General features: G+C 37.5%; 1 protein-coding gene across 1 annotated transcript in view; it reads right to left on the bottom strand.

The window, feature by feature from the left end:
- Positions 1-17,366, bottom strand: part of LOC121309046 (desmoplakin-like) — a 29,356-nt gene that overhangs the window by 3,373 nt on the left and 8,617 nt on the right. The window contains exons 3-15 of the mRNA XM_041241904.1: positions 16,732-16,883; positions 13,654-13,804; positions 12,950-13,075; positions 12,783-12,836; positions 10,650-10,811; positions 4,599-4,703; positions 4,060-4,155; positions 3,534-3,659; positions 2,434-2,586; positions 1,931-2,085; positions 1,303-1,429; positions 707-899; positions 167-375 (exon numbers count right to left, since the gene is read on the bottom strand). Of these exons, the coding sequence (XP_041097838.1) occupies positions 167-375; positions 707-899; positions 1,303-1,429; positions 1,931-2,085; positions 2,434-2,586; positions 3,534-3,659; positions 4,060-4,155; positions 4,599-4,703; positions 10,650-10,811; positions 12,783-12,836; positions 12,950-13,075; positions 13,654-13,804; positions 16,732-16,883 (1,809 nt within the window). The remainder of the gene's footprint in view (positions 1-166; positions 376-706; positions 900-1,302; positions 1,430-1,930; positions 2,086-2,433; positions 2,587-3,533; positions 3,660-4,059; positions 4,156-4,598; positions 4,704-10,649; positions 10,812-12,782; positions 12,837-12,949; positions 13,076-13,653; positions 13,805-16,731; positions 16,884-17,366) is intronic.

Below are 17,366 nucleotides of genomic sequence, written 5' to 3'. Positions count from 1 at the left end.
ATTCATACGATCTTCAACATATATTTTACATAAAAAAAAATAATGAAAACAATATATTTCTTTCTTATAAAGCCTTGAGCTCTGCTTTACTCTATTACGAGATAAATGTTCTAAAACATAAGGAGTGAAATGTGTAGTTGTCACAGTGTGAAGTGAAATGCCATACCTCCAGAGTGGTTATCCTGTTGAAGCAGTCCTTCACTGTGTCATCATCCAGTGGGATGTGAATGTGTTGGGTCAATCCAGATTCGCTATTTTCCAGACGCATACGAAGCTCCTGCAGGTCCAACAGAAGGCTCTGACTGACCTGACTATGACTGGTCGAGACACTGGTGGATGTCGCTGGGTTAGAGTTGTTTGGAACTACAAAAGTTACTGCAACCAAAAACAATTATCAGACTTTATGGCATGCCTTGAATCTGTATTTTTTTTAGCAATAAACAAAGTGGCTTCAATTCAAAATGTTAAAAAAGAAGAAAAAAACATCCCACTCTAAAAATATCTGCAGATGGTTTTCACAAAGTGCAAGATTTGGTGGCTTTGGTTTATTCCCTAAAGAACAAAAAGCTAAATCAATGAAAATAAGCTAAATTAATCTCTGGTCCTACTTTTTTTTTTCTTTCCTGGTTATTTGTTTAACAAAATAGCCACCCACAGACAACTTGCATGGCTGCACTATAAATCAGAAACTAAAATCTTTGCTTACCGGAAGTCTTAGTAGGAAGTCGTACAATCAAGTTTTTGTAGTAGTCTGTTGCACCACTGTAACTATCCTGCATCTGCTTTTTATCATTATCACCAAACATCTCTGAGCCCCGGCTGTCCCTCAGGAACTCTTGGTAGTGATTATCCAGGCTCTTGATAATCAGATGATAATCTTCAGCACGCATTGTCTGGAGCTGAATTCAAGAACACAAGGAGATCAGTTAGACAAAAAATATATATTTTAACTTCAAATTTTATGATATTCATAGTTCTAATTATGAAAGACTTAAGAACATGTATTGTAATAATGACAACAGTGCAGTCTATAGTTAATTGTAGCGAAGCATAGATGTAACATCGCTTCGTATATATGTATATATATATATATATATATATATATATATATAATATATATATATATATATATATATATAGAATATTTTATATATATAATATATATATAATGTCTACCAAAAGATAATATATTATTTATACATAAGACTTGTATAATAGTTGACACCCTTATTCTGAACATTATCATCAACTGTGGAATCTCTGGTCTTATAATTTTCCCTGCCAAGCCTGATCAGCTGTTACCGTGGCGATTGTCAAGGAATGGATTTTCTCAATGTCCATCATACAGTATTTCCAGGATAACAGACTCCTCATGTTGATATATAGTTGGTTACAGATTGACATAATGGCATCGTGGTATTGATCAATCCTGTGGAAGGGGAGGGATAAAAAAAAGCTCTCAGTCTGACTGGTCTCACTGAGTAATTTCAAGTGTTACAAAATGTATCTAATTTGAACTTTCTAATGATAAACCCTTTAGACTATAGCTGATATGTGTCTGCTGAGCACTCTTAAACCTGCATACCAAGGTATATAAAAAAAAAAAAAAATCATGCTAACCACAGTGTGTGTGTGTGTGTGTGTGTGTGTGTATATATATATATATATATATATATATATATATATATATATATGCTTGGAAATTAAACACATGATTCTGATAATGGTAATACAGTAGTATTTATAAGCCAAGTAGAAACTAAAAGTAAAACAATAACATCAAGGTAAGGAAATTGAGCAGTGTCTTTTTTTTTTTTTTATAAATGTATCTTAAAATGTTCACATTATTCAATCAGAAATGGAATGGCTAATTGTGTAGTACAAAGATGCAAATGAATGGTAACTTTTCCAAGTCCAGCAGTTAACTTACTTGGTAGCAATGCTAGTAGACAGTGGATTGGGGGGAGGGACAATGAGACAAACTGAAGGAACCATCATATCCAGTCCCCCAGGACCAGTCACCTGCCACTTGCTGCGCTGTGAATTATCTACCAAGATTCCTTCATCACCTTTTCGGATTGTTTTCTAAAAGTAAAAAAAGAGGGTTACTGAATGGATATATTGTATACAAGGTGTTCATTACACTTAAATGCCATAATTCTGAGATGAAAAATACATTCTACCATCTAGCGCAGAACCACTTTTATCCAAATTACCCTCTTATCCAAACTAGAGATACAGCCCCAATTCTGTTCTATGGTTGGGAGAATCTAAATGTTTCCCTGCGAAACAAGAGTAAAAAGAAAAACATACATCTGTCGCAAGAGGTCTCAATTTCTACATAATATGTAAAAGATGTCCTGGACCATACATACAACCCTTAAACTATGGTATATAAACTGTGACATTAGCCCTTTAATGTCTTTCACTAACCTGGTCCTGTTTGAAGTCGCAAAGGGCCTTCAGAATGACAGGGCTGCTGCTTTTGTAGTCTGGGTTACGAGGCCTCAGCTGCACAATGTTTTGGGACTTGGTCACCAGACTGCGGACCTGCCTTCTGTATTCCAACATTTTTTCTTTCTCTTTCTGCAGTGTAAGACATAGGAAAGGGACCGCTAGGAAGCGCCTTCAGCCATGATTTTATTTCTCCCTGGTTTATATATTCCAGTTCATTCTTAAAACATTTGTGAACACATAAACATAATATCATGAAATTTAATCTACAGTGACTCACCACTATGTTCATTCTGAACTAAACTATACATATTTGCTGTATGTTTGCAACATTATATTGCATTTCAGATTCTGTGCCTTTATGAGATAGCAAACTTAATTGTTTGTTTAGCTGTTAAAGAAACAACCTTCCTTTCCACCTCAAACATGCTTAATACAGAGTTCTACAAATGCTGTAAAACAGCTGACAGTGGTAGAGAATCAGCTACTAACACAAGTGAACATTTTGAGCAGCTGCACAAAAGAACCAGGATTTGCTTGAGCTCTTAACCTTACTTCACCTACAAGGGTAGGACACTGATAAGATTGTATAAGCTTGTAAACCGGTTTTGTTCAAGGTATGTTTATAACATGGTTATAACACTCTTAAAGTTAAATATATTTAATCCATATGGAACACTGCTGCATTCTTTTAATACAAGAAATAAACAGAAGTACAAAATGAGGTTGCAACTCTCAAGAGGTGACAAGTGCTGATTATTTCTTTTGTTATTACTTTCAGTAATAGGGGGCTGTTCAACACCTAAACATCAATATGCTTATTCTGTTCTTTCATAGTTGGTCTGTTGAAAGAGAATAATGTGTCCCGTGTATCAAATGCTCCTCTTTAAACTAGCATCTTATGACATAGGTGAACTGTAGGGTAAAGCTTGTCGTCGTCCGTCCCGTGCCACTCCCCCCCCCCCCAGAAAAACAAAAAATTACAATTAGTAGTAGTAATGTTTTATTAGTCTTTTTTCGTAATATTCTCCGTCAAAACAGAACAACAGTGTTCGTTTTATGTATAGTAAAAGGAATACCTCCAACTCCTTAATTAAATCCTGTATGCGAGGCAGGGACATGTTCTTGTCACACTGGAATGTCTTCCTAATAGTTTCCTGTTGTTTCTTGAGGTGATTTTCAGTTGCCTGAGCTTCGTCAAAGAACTAAAGAATGCAATGAAACAAAGGTAAAAAAGTGAATGTATGAAATGGAGTTGTATGCAAATTTTGTGATTCACATGTAATTATATCATTCAATATACTTTTCAAATCAACTTTTAGTGACTCCTCAGTGATTCCGTCATTAGCTCAAACAGCAGTGAATGGGGTATGTCTAAGATCTAAACAGATTTTAATACTGCTGCTCTTAAGTTTCCATTAATCCATTTGGTGTTTTCCCACAGAGTTGATTTATGGGACCCCTTAATAGCATTAATTAATAGAATAAAAATGTGGTGAAAGATGTTTGCGATAGAGGTTTCCAAGTATTAGTGCAGCAGCATTTAGATCATTATAGTAGATCCAAATGTGTTTGTACTTAATGCAACGAAACAGAGAGATTTACTTGGAAGTAGGCAGCATTTTCCTTTAGGTGAACATCAATGCACTTCGTGATCTGAAGAATCCAACTCCACTGTGTCTGCAGGGTATCCATGTATGCCTTAGGAAACAAAAATGCATCTGAATTAATCTCACTGTCCCTGATCAAAACGTGTCACGTTTAAGAATCCTTAATGTAATCACTCTGCCAATACAACTGTCTCTAGTCCAGTCAAACAAATTCAATTTGAGAAAACTGCACTAGTGCAGGTACTGACAGTTAAAGGTTTGGAGGAAACCTGAGGTAAAACTAGAGCAATAGCAAGTAGTAATTATAGGAAAGAATTGTGTTCCAGTGGTTATGAGTAAATGAAAAAGCACAGTATTTATAAAACAGAGATTTTGCACCTCATTTAAGTAAATAAATAAATAAATAAGCTTAATTTGAAAAGTAAGTACAATAAATACCTTGTGATAGGACATGTCGGCTAATAGTGTGGCTTTCATAACTTTAAGCTACAGACACTGAAGACACTATAAATGTTGGTTGTTCCTTCAGCTCACCTCAATCTTGTCAGAAGCAGGGTGGTTATTTTTGAGCATGACATCGACTTTTTGTTTGAGTTTGTTCAGCTGTTTTTCCTTTTCTTCTAACAAGCTCATCAGTTTCTGGAAAAACAGAATCAAATGTAATTACAATGGAAATATAGGCAAATGTATTACTTTACAGGGGCTACTCTCATGACAGATGCTTGGTGTACATAATTTGCAGCCCAAACCATGTGGTCTCTATCAAATGTTTTGGTGCAGAAAGTGCAATTTGCAATACTGTAGGTTGTTGTGTTAAAAGGGCCTAATAACAAAATGTTGTCACAAAATCACCAATTTAATGAAGAATAACATTTTTACACACAGATACTAAGCAACGTAAACTGAAATGTATCTAACTGATTCTTGGGTAGGTAAAGGCCTTGTGATGAGTCAAAGGGTTTTCGGTCTGTGATTCAGCCTCCCGACAGTAGATGGCATCAAACCAACTCGGGACTTCCCTTACCAAGATCTCGTGACCATGGCAAAAGTCATCTTTTGAGGGGCGGCACCTTGGTGAGGGGCGGAAGTACGAGTATGTAACTTCCAGCCACTGGAGTCAAGTGAAGGAGAAGGACACGTGTCGGTTGGGGATTGGTGTTCCACTGACTACAGAGGCGGGACATTACATACTAAAGGGAACGTACTACTGTGTTCGGGGTTGGTCCGAAAATAAAGTAGGAGGAGTAACGGGTGAAGGGAGAGACTGGTTTTGTGCAGCGGGATTTTTGAAATACTAACATTTCTTTTGTCTTTTTTTTGTTTATGGTCACCACGAAGACAAATTAAAGACGAGTCATCAGTTTGTTTTGGATTTCACCCCTGCACTCCTTCCCTCACACCATTTTGTTTTTTTTGTTTGTTATTTAATCCTTTTGTTGTGTATAGAATAATAAAAATAAATTATTTTATTTCTGTACACATAAATTACTGTCTGGACATTCCATTTAATACACTCTCGCCTCACACGTGGTGTCAGAAGTGAAAATGGATCCAGCTACAGTTTTGACAATGTTTAGGGAGCAGGAGGAGAAGCGAGAGGAGAGAGAGACACGGCACCTGGAACAGCTCGCCCAGTTCTTTGGACAGCTGGTAGAAAAACTATCAATATCAACATCAGAGAGAGCGGTTGCCCGGATGTTTGCAGCTCAGCCTAATCTTCAGAAGATGACCTCGGAAGATGATCCCGAGGCTTTCTTGATTACTTTTGAGAGAGTGGCAGAGGCTGCAGAGTGGCCTAGGGAACACTGGGCCATGAAATTGGCACCCTGCCTGACAGGGGAAGCTCAGGCAGCATATCGAGCCCTGACGGCCACGAATGCAGGGGACTATGTTAAAGTTAAAGAAGCCATTCTCTCACGCCTCGGGATCACGGAGGAAACATACCGGCGCCGTTTTCGGGAATACCAGCTGTCCAAGGGGATGCGGCCCCGGGTTGCGGGACAATATCTTTTAGATCAGTGCACCCGGTGGCTGCGGCCAGAAGAACATACACCCCAAGAACTGGTGCAGAAAATAGTTATAGAACAGTTTGCGTCTATACTACCGCCAGGGAATCGAGAGTGGATTAAGAGGAATAGACCTACCACTCTCGAGGATGCCCTCCTCCTGGCGGAGGCCTACGAAGACGCAAACGAAGGTGCCGGGTCAGACCCCACTCCTGCCCCTAAACTAACTCGGACCAACCAACCAATGAAGCCCAGAGGGGGTAACCGGACCTTCAGACCATGGAGGTCGAGGTTAGCCCCATCCTGGGCGAGAGAGAATCCCCCTAACCTGCCGGTCGCGGACTCGCAGGACAGATTAACTCCGTTGATGCCTCCTAACCAAGTGTGCTACCAATGTAATGAGCCTGGACACATTGCCAGGAATTGTCCAGTAATAAAGGTGGACCTGGCGACAAGATCCTGGTCAGCAGTAACAGGTAGGAACACTGGGGAATGTCGGGAGGGCCCTTATCAGTTAAGAGTACAGGTCGGGGGAAAGAGTACTTACGCATTTGCGGACTCTGGGTGTGCACAAACATTGATTCGGCAAGCTCTCTTGGATGGGGTAGCCTGGGAGCCACAGGGTAAAGTGGCTATCTCCTGTATTCATGGAGAAACTCGGGTTTATCCCACCACTAAAGTTAGACTTATTGTAGGTGATTATTCAGCTTGCGTTAAAGTGGCTGTAGCGCAATGTTTACCATACCCTGTTCTCCTGGGAAGAGACTGGCCGTTTTTTGATCGTATTTTAGGTCGGGAAATGGTCTTAGTTTCTACCAGGGGACAATTAAAGCAACAGGAGAAAACAATTGGCGAGATTTTTCCGTTGCAATCCGACCTGTTTAACCCTAAAATCCGCCCAAGAAAAACAAAAAGAGAGCGTCGGGTGGAAAAATATGAGGGAACTCTGAGACGACAAGGGGAGGGGTCTGACACAAAAGTAAACCAATCGCTGAAACGGCAAGGAAAGGGAGTAGGTATTCAGTGTAACCGGGGCTGCGAGGTTACTGAGGTGGAAGGTCATGTAATAAAAGACACTCCTCTCTGTGTACCTAACCATTGGGACCGAGATATTGACTTGGGATATGAACAACAAAATGATCCCACGTTACAGTATGCTTGGAAACAGGTTAGATATATCGAGGGGAAGGATATGCAGGAAGGACAACCGGTGGTATTTCCGCATTTTTCTGTATCTGGGCACTTATTATATAGAATAACCCGGGCTCCCGGGACGGGACAGCTCGTAAAACAGTTATTGGTTCCTAGGCCTTTTCAGTCAGAAGTCATGAGATTGGCGCATGACATTCCATTTTCAGGTCATTTGGGAACTGAAAAGACTCAGGAACGAATTCTGGCCCGGTTTTTTTGGCCTGGGGTTTATGGTCTGGTGCGGAAGTATGTATCGGAGTGTCCTGAATGTCAATTAGCTGCCCCTAAGTCAGTTCGCCCCGCACCTCTGGTTCCACTTCCAATTATTGGGGTACCGTTTGAAAGGATTGGTGTAGATTTAGTAGGCCCTCTGGAGGGAACAGAGTCAGGATATCGGTATATTTTAGTAGTAGTGGACTACGCAACGAGATATCCAGAAGCTGTTCCCTTACGCTCTATGAATGCAATAGCTGTAGCGAATGAATTGGTAAAAATATTCTCTAGGGTGGGAATCCCGAAAGAAATTCTCACTGATCAGGGCACTAATTTTATGTCAGACTGTATTCAGCAACTATATAAATTATTGAAAATTCGTTCAATTAGAACCTCAGTTTTTCATCCACAAACGGATGGGCTTGTTGAACGATTTAATCAGACTTTGAAAAATATGTTGCGCCGCTTTGTAGATCAAGAAAAACGCAATTGGGCTAAACTGCTTCCCTACTTGCTCTTTGCAGTTCGCGAGGTACCACAATCCTCAACGGGGTTTTCCCCGTTTGAGCTCTTGTACGGTCGGCAGCCGCGGGGTATCTTGGATCTCATAAGAGAAGGCTGGGAAGAACAGTCAAAGGAGTCTAAAAATGTAGTAAAATACGTGTTGCAGTTACGCGATCGCTTAGAATTAGTCGGTCGATTGGCACATGACAATCTCAAAGCGGCACAGCAGAAGCAGCAACAAAGCTACAATAAAAATGCAAGAATTCGGAACTTTCGACCTGGAGACAAAGTGTTGTTATTGTTGCCCTCATCGGAATCTAAGTTGTTTGCTAAATGGCAGGGTCCCTTTCAGGTTATTCGAGCAATTGGTAAAGTCAATTATGAGATCCGACAGCCTGGGCGTCGGAAAGAAAGTCAAATTTATCATGTTAATCTCCTGAAACCGTGGAAAGAACGGGAAGTCCATTTTATATCTCCTGTACAGGAGGGAGAGGATTTTGGACCCTCAATTGAGTCAGAGTCAGCAATTGAGGTCCCGATGGGGGAACAATTAACTCCTGATCAGCGTGAAGAGGTAAGCAATCTAATTAAAATGTTCAGTGATGTGTTTTCTAACGTGCCTGGAAGAACGCATTTGATCGAACATGCTATTATCACTCCGCCAGGTCTAAGAGTTAGACAGAGACCGTATCGCATTCCAGAGAGTCGGAGAGATTCTGTTCGAAGGGAGGTGGAGTGTATGTTGAAACTTGGGGTAATTGAACCTTCCCGAAGTGAGTGGTGTAGCCCAATAGTACCAATAGACAAGCCAGATGGGTCACTACGATTATGTATCGATTTTAGGAGGGTGAATGCTATCTCCAAGTTTGATGCATATCCCATGCCTCGAGTAGATGAACTCTTAGACAAACTGGGGCAAGCTCGGTTTATTTCAACTCTGGATCTGACGAAAGGATATTGGCAAATTCCATTAACGAAAGCCTCTCGTGAGAAAACGGCATTTTCAACCCCAGAGGGTCTTTTTCAATTTTGTACTATGCCGTTCGGACTTCATGGAGCGCCTGCTACTTTTCAGAGACTAATGGACAGGGTTTTACAACCTCATCGAGAGTATGCAGCTGCGTATATCGATGATGTAGTCATTTATAGTTCTTCCTGGAGAGAACATTTGACTAGATTAGAAGCCGTCTTACAGTCTCTGAGGAGGGCGGGGCTCACAGCGAACATGGCAAAGTGCGCTATTGGAAAAGAAGAAACTAAATATTTAGGTTTCATAATGGGTAAGGGTAGAGTGAAACCGTTGGTTTCAAAAGTCCAGGCTTTGTTGGATTCACCGGTACCTACCACGAAAACCCAGGTGAGATCACTGTTAGGGTTGGCTGGTTATTACCGCCGCTTTATTCCACACTTTTCCACTATAGCCGCCCCTCTCACTGATCTCACTAAAAAGAACGCTCCAAATAAAATTAAGTGGAGTGCAGAGTGTCAGACAGCCTTTGAATCTATTAAAACTAATTTGAGTCAGGCCCCAGCATTAATAAGCCCGGATTTCAGCCGAGAGTTCGTCCTGCAGACAGATGCATCGCAGACTGGTCTGGGGGCGGTTCTGTCCCAGGAGAGAGATGGTGTAGAACACCCGATACTATACATCAGTCGGAAGTTACTGCCCAGAGAACAGAGGTATTCGGTAGTGGAGAAAGAATGCCTGGCAGTGAAATGGGCAGTGGAATCTTTAAAATACTATCTTCTGGGACGACCTTTTTGTACTCATCACAGATCACGCTTCTTTAAAGTGGTTAGACACGATGAAGGATTCAAACGCTAGGATTACGCGGTGGTACCTGGCGCTCCAACCCTTCGCCTTTCAAATAAGGTATCGTGCGGGTAAGTTACATCAAAATGCTGATTTTTTTTCCCGGGAGGGAGGTAAAAGGGAAGGGTTAGAGGTTTCCGAGTGTTCCTTCGGCTCCACTCTGAGGGGTGGGATATGTGATGAGTCAAAGGGTTTTCGGTCTGTGATTCAGCCTCCCGACAGTAGATGGCATCAAACCAACTCGGGACTTCCCTTACCAAGATCTCGTGACCATGGCAAAAGTCATCTTTTGAGGGGCGGCACCTTGGTGAGGGGCGGAAGTACGAGTATGTAACTTCCAGCCACTGGAGTCAAGTGAAGGAGAAGGACACGTGTCGGTTGGGGATTGGTGTTCCACTGACTACAGAGGCGGGACATTACATACTAAAGGGAACGTACTACTGTGTTCGGGGTTGGTCCGAAAATAAAGTAGGAGGAGTAACGGGTGAAGGGAGAGACTGGTTTTGTGCAGCGGGATTTTTGAAATACTAACATTTCTTTTGTCTTTTTTTTGTTTATGGTCACCACGAAGACAAATTAAAGACGAGTCATCAGTTTGTTTTGGATTTCACCCCTGCACTCCTTCCCTCACACCATTTTGTTTTTTTTGTTTGTTATTTAATCCTTTTGTTGTGTATAGAAAATAAAAATAAATTATTTTATTTCTGTACACATAAATTACTGTCTGGACATTCCATTTAATACACTCTCGCCTCACAGGCCTATATCCACACTTCACAGAAATCATCTTTCTTTTGGGCCCTGCAACAATCCCTGCCACCCCTGAAACTGCACAGAGCGTTCAAAGGGTTTTCTTACCGAGTAATCCTCTTGCTTCTTGGCAATAGCAGTGTTCTTGTTGCTCCAGTCATAAACCAGCTCTTCTTCTTCTCGCTCATTAACCCACATGATCTCTTTAGATATTTCTTCAATGATGTTCTGCAGGTGCCTAAGCTGATCAGTTCTCTCACTGGACATTTTCTGAGAGGAAGGAAGAAACACACCATTACTTAAGCTTCGGGCAGCTGTGATTTCAACCAAGATGAATAGCATCGAGAATGAAGGTCTGTACCTCTATAACTACAGCCTAGAACTTCCCTCTGGAGGGTAGAAATGTATTGGACAGATGACCAATTTCTTCATATACTCTCAAATTCTAGTACTCTATACAGTTACTAAATTTCATCAGAATTGAATAACCTTTTCTAATAACATGACATTTCAAATTAAACTATGGGAATGAGATGCTGTGATTAAGTTTGTCTTACCCTAAATCATTCTTAATTGATCTACTTCAAAAGGACTACATATTGGTAACAGGGTCGTAAAGATTTAAATTGGGGAATGGTTTAGAATTCCTGCTGTTCTGACCTTCTGATTCTTATCTTTTAATTAAGAACTTCTGTCTGGAACACAACATACAATTTTCTTTCATTATAAAGGGTTAAGAAGTGCAACACCTGGTGGATACAAGATGCCATCACTCCCGTAGTTTGATGAATGACTAACAATTTAACTGATTAAATTGGTTTTAGAATCATTTTAATAGCTAACTTTGCAGACGATGATTATCAGTTGTTTAGGTTTGTTTTCCCACTAAAGTGTTTATTGTGTTTTAATGAAGTTTAAAATGAAAATAATTCTTACATTACTTTCCTTTAATTACTGTAGAACGTGTTTAACATGCTTGTAACGGTAATTTAATTAGGAGAATTAAATTGAAATGTGTATTCTTCTACGATCAATATAACCAGTTATATCAAAATGAAACTGATATTTGTTATCGCTCCACAGGGAGGGACTGTGCTTGTGTTGATGACACACATTGCTTGTGTAAAAAGGCAGTGTCATTCAAACTATGTAAGCCAATGAAAAGACTAAATTCTGTTTTTCAACAACGAACACATCTCCCGAATAATTACACTATGTAACACAATTTTTGTTCCTGGGTAGTAAGTGTTATTTCCTAATTGCTTATGCCTCAAAAGTGTAGCAAATGGCTATTATTCCCCACAAACTTTGCTTTTGTGACCAGGACAGTGATATTTCAAAATATCACTATTTCCAATGGGAAAACGGGCAAATGTGTGTCTTTTCGTTCACATAAAGTCAGAAAAAAACAACATATGAATCCAAATTAACATGTATTTATACTAAAGTAATACAAAAATGACTACAAAAGATTTAGAAGTGAGTAGTTTTTTGAGATTTACGATTATACTGTATATACAATATAATCGTAAATCTCGAAAAACTACTCACTTCTAAATCTTTTGTTTCTAAAGTGATCATTTATGATTGATTTGAGATCCTGAAACATATATATTTGAACTTTTAATGTTAGTTTATTGACTTGGTTATTTGATTGATTAACCGCTCTTGATATTGAAACGGAAAAGCATATTTTTATAACTTCTTGTTTCTTATAACTTATAACTTGTTCATAATTATTTTGTTTTATTTGAAAACATAGAACAATGGAATGATGAAAATAATTTTATAACAAATATAAAATTTGGTAAGGACTAAAACCCTATATTTATATTTAAATATTAATCACATAATGGAGGTGTTGTCCTGTATATTAAGAAATTAATATTAACTAATATTTGTATATTACCAACATAGTGGGGGTGTTGCCTAGGATACTGAGGCATTAATTCTAAATATGTTGTCTTCCTAAATATGCTTGATAAGTGGATAGGCCACATCAATTCAAGATGCATTAATACATTCATGCGCAGCTTCATAATGTGAAACAAATGATTTTGGGTAACAATGGCAATATATCTATAAAAGTGCACTTCTCACATGGTAGTGTGCACATAAAGACACAGGATCCCTGTGAGTCATTACTTGACATGTCAAAAACAGAGAAAAGGTCAATTACTTATAAAGAAAATGTAAATAAGTCAAAAACAGTAAAACAAACCAAAAAAATCATTCGCTTACCATCAGAGAGTCGAATTCTAGATCCAGAGCATTCAGTGCAGCTTTGTTACCCATCTGGAGAAAAACAGAGAGGTGAAGACCCGATTATTATAAAAAGACACAATGCTCTGAATTAGTTTAAGTGTGAACTTTTTGATGTGATTGACACTTTATTTATTGAAACGCACCGCATCTGCTCTAGCCCTATGCATTTCAGGAGCCTGTTGAAGTGTACTATGAAATTTCTTCTGTGTGAAAATCTGTTTTTCGATAGCTGTAGAGTCATCCCCAAATGGTGAAGTTTCTATTAGGCGCTGTGAGAAAAAAGGAAGTAGTTAATTAATTTGTTGTTTCAACAGCATACAAAGTACTCAAGAACAACCTATTTTTTTTTTAAATTACAGCATGACCTTTTGAAAAAATACTATGTTTGAAACTCACCAAAATAATTGTATCCAGTTTTAACAATAAATGTCACGCATTACTCGTTTTCCACTAAATTGCCATTTTATGCATTTTATACCATGCAATTTAAAAGGTGTAAAAAAAGTAGGGACACACCTGTAATTACAGTTGGCAAGCTTCCCTCGGTTTTACCAGTCTTATGCAAGAGTAAAGTTTACTTAACAGGGATCAATATGCAATTTTACCATACCTTGGGTCACTACAAATTGAAACCAACGAAGTTTATCATAAATATTAAATGTTTCCTAACATGGCCATAAATACATCTTTTTCATAATACAGCTACCAGTATTATGCATAAGCAGATCACCATCAGAGGATATATCATTTGGTTTGCTGTAATCCACCAAACCCATATTAACTACTTTCCAAATATGGGTATGCTTTTGATTGAAATGATTAAAAGAAAAAAAAAGAAAGAAATTACCTTCTGTTGTGTTATCCAGGCCATAGCATCCTGGAAGCTTGCCGAACTGTCTGCCCATGATCCGGTACTCTTTCTTGGAACAGTATAAGTTTTTCGGATACTATTGAAGGCATAGTGTGTGGCACGTAATTGTTCTTTCAACTGAATAGACCTAAAAAGTAGAAGAGACACATTTCACCTTATACTTTTAGGAGGCCTTGGTGGGCAGTTATAAATATACAATTTAAAAATCAATCAAATAGTGTCAAAATCTGTGTGCAGATGTCATCCTGTGCATGTGACATAAGGAGATTTTGAGCATGGTATGGTAGATACATGACATTATTGCTTGCATAAGCCTTCATAACACCTGAAAGCTGACATAAAATGCATATTCTGTGAGTATTCAGGACATGCCATTATAAAATGTGCTTTAAAAACTACAGGAATTCAAAAGTGCATTTCTGTGACTCATACTCTGTTGTACTGTTATTCTTGAGATCTGTAAATTAAAATAATGTTTACTGCATTATAGTATCAAAATGTTATGAACAGTACAGTATGCACATTGAATGTGGGTATGAAGGACACAGTGTGCACATAGTCTTGCAGAGCTTTGAAATATTATAGTGTTACAGTAATTTATTTTAAAAATAAACATTGACAGTTTATTCTGTGATTTTGGATGTTCGTGTATTATTATTATTATTATTATTATTATGATTTTGGATGTTCGTGCATTATTATATTATTATTATTATTATTATTATTATTATTATTATTATTATTATTATTATTATAAGGAATAGTGCACATCTAACTGTGCATAATAAGGCTGGTAACATAAATCACAAGAACTTTGGTTTTGGTATATATTATTTGCTATAATACATGGCAACAAAAAAAGACAAATTGTAGAACTAGCAGTGTTTATTTTAAACAATTGAAGAATAAGTCTTGAGAATAACACTGACAAAAAAATATAGTTTTAAATGTAAATATTTTTATGTTGTTAACTTTTTTTTTGAAAACTACATGTATTATTACTAGAAATTGGAGAAGAAAATTAATTTGGAGTTGGATAACTTCCTCGTCATTCAAGAGCCTGTGCTTTCTGAGGGCCGTCAGTCTACACTGTCTAACATCCCATGCAGGGCATGTGGCTCAGGTCATTTCTTACTAAATGACCTTGTGTTATTCTACTCTTCCACAAATCCCTGCCTATCCTCTGTGGACAAATCTGCAGGTCATTGTTGTTTCTTTTGGTATTGATGTTGGTTTGCTGTATTCATGTGGTATAGTTTTTTTAATGTATAATAATAATAATAATAATGTTGTAGTTGTTGTGCTAATTAGACACAATGTGATCATAAGATACTGTCCAATCTACAGGGTTGTCTATTTCAGATTTGGAATTTTTAAATTGCTGCTCTGAAATCGTTTCTACTGAAATTAAAATGTCATCCATGAAGATTTATGCCTGAGAAAATGTTGCATTCTGCAGTTTTTTTTTTTTTTTTTTTTTTTTAAGTTTTGTCAAAGCTTTCTTTGTGACAAATAGTGGCTGTTAAAGCAACAGGATTTAGTAGTTGATTATAATTGTTGGATTTTGGTTTATTAATTATTAAAATGTTAATATTACAGGAAAAGACATGCATGTAATATGTTTTAAAGATTTAGCGTAGGTATTTCATATATTATTTTTCTATTCTTTGGAGAATTCTCACAATTTCAAAATATCAAAATAGTATTTTGTTTATTATACAGCTGTTGACCAATCCTCTGCCAGTATTTGTGATATTTTGAAGGGGCGGAAACAAGGCGGTAACATGCGAAAAGGCAGGCAGCCAGGGTAAAAAAAAAAAAAGTCTGTGTTGTACTACTATTTCGTTTGAATATCAGTGAATGAATGCTATTACATACAACTACTACTAGTAGTAATAATAATAAAAAATATATAATAATAATAATAATAATAATAATAATAATAATAATAATAATAATAATAATAATAATCTGCTTTTATTTTTATTGTGTAAAATACGGACGTGAGTTTGAATGTAAACACACATACTTGGCAATTACTTCACTTCCACAACGTCTGCAGCATCATGCTGCATTGCTCTGTCACTAATATGAAAGCGTGCCACATTGTTTTTATGTTTTTTGTAAAAATCCACACCGTGCCCTGGCTTGTGTCAGCACCATGCAATGAAAGCATCCTCACACCGACTGGCACGGTGCTGCCCAGAGCCCTGTTGTGCACAAGGCTGTATAGTAACTGCACAAGAAAAAACTTGGGGTGTAGAACATCTACAAACCAATGTAACACTGTCGCCACGATCAGTACAGGTATATGCTATACAATAAGAAGTCGAACGAAATGCTATCTCGTGCCGTGGAAAAAAAAAAAAGAAATTGATAGCAGATTGTTTTGTTTGTTTTTTAAAAAAAACAGGCAGAATCTGGTTTTATTATTATTATTATTATTATTATTATTATTATTATTATTATTATTATTATTATTATTGAAAACCCAAAGCAATTTTAAAAACTTCATCTTGATGCTTGTAAGATGACCTTTATAGGTATTATGTAATTTTGTTATCTACACGGATTTATACGTTTCGAGGGGACCTCTTGGCATGCTCACACGGTATAGCTATAATGTGCTCCCTTGTACTGGATGGTGGGCTTGTTCTTACATGCCGATAATTTGGGATTCATAGTGTTTCTGTGTGGCCAGTATGTTGAAGTACTTTACGAGACTAACCAAATGTTTAAAACTAAAAGTTAATATCGTTAAAGCAGTTAAAACATTCACAAGTTCTTTATTAGTATTCCGGTTTGTTTACATTTGTTAGCCTTGAGTTTGATCAAAGCTCAATATAATGGCGCACTGTGCAATGAATGAGGTAGGTGACGTCACAGATGACGTATAAATATATCCATGGATTAAAAAAAAAAAACGGTACCGTCTGTAGTTGTAGCGTACTACAAAGATAATAAATACAATTAAATATATCTAAAAAATATTTACCATCACTGAGAGACACTGCTTCAAGCAAACCTCTTTATAAAAAGAAGACTAGCGTTTACCCCTTTTGCAGTGCTTCTGTAAGCTGACCCATCTGCATCATCTCTATTATACTCATGTCAATTCGTCCAATCAGATCATTTGCCTCTTCAATGCAGTTGTCTGCTTCCTTACTGTGCTTTGGAGGCTGTCCAGCATCAATATACCTCTTATCCTAAAATGAAAACATTTAGAAGTTAGAAATTATAAATTAATATTTATATGTATATTCATATACCTATTATGTGATAGCTCGTGTTATTATAATGTACACTGTCGTTTAAAGTAAATGGCAAACTTTTTAACAACATATTAGTTGAAGAATGGGCAGCTCAAAACTTCCTAGAAAATACGAGCACCTCAAGATGTCTACCGACGCTAAAAACTAAACTAAAGACAGGAGTACTGTCGGGCAAACTGAAAAACCTATTTCTACTAGCAGGGTGGTCAAATGTATTTTTAGATTTAAAAACAGAGAAAAAAAAAATCTAAATGGGTTTTATTAATCAGTTTTAACCCAACTTTTAACCAAACTTTTTTTAAAAGCCCAAATTGGATTTACTGTACAAGGTGAACTAACTGAGTTTCAATAGTTAAAAACAAAACTGATTATATTAAAATAATATAATAATTTTAATAAGCATGCTGCATTGTTTTG

This window comes from Polyodon spathula, chromosome 3, assembly GCF_017654505.1.
Source record: "Polyodon spathula isolate WHYD16114869_AA chromosome 3, ASM1765450v1, whole genome shotgun sequence".
Taxonomy (NCBI): Eukaryota; Metazoa; Chordata; class Actinopteri; order Acipenseriformes; family Polyodontidae; genus Polyodon; species Polyodon spathula.
The sequence above is the reverse complement of the archived record's forward strand: the minus strand, read 5'-3'. Positions and strand labels throughout refer to the sequence as shown.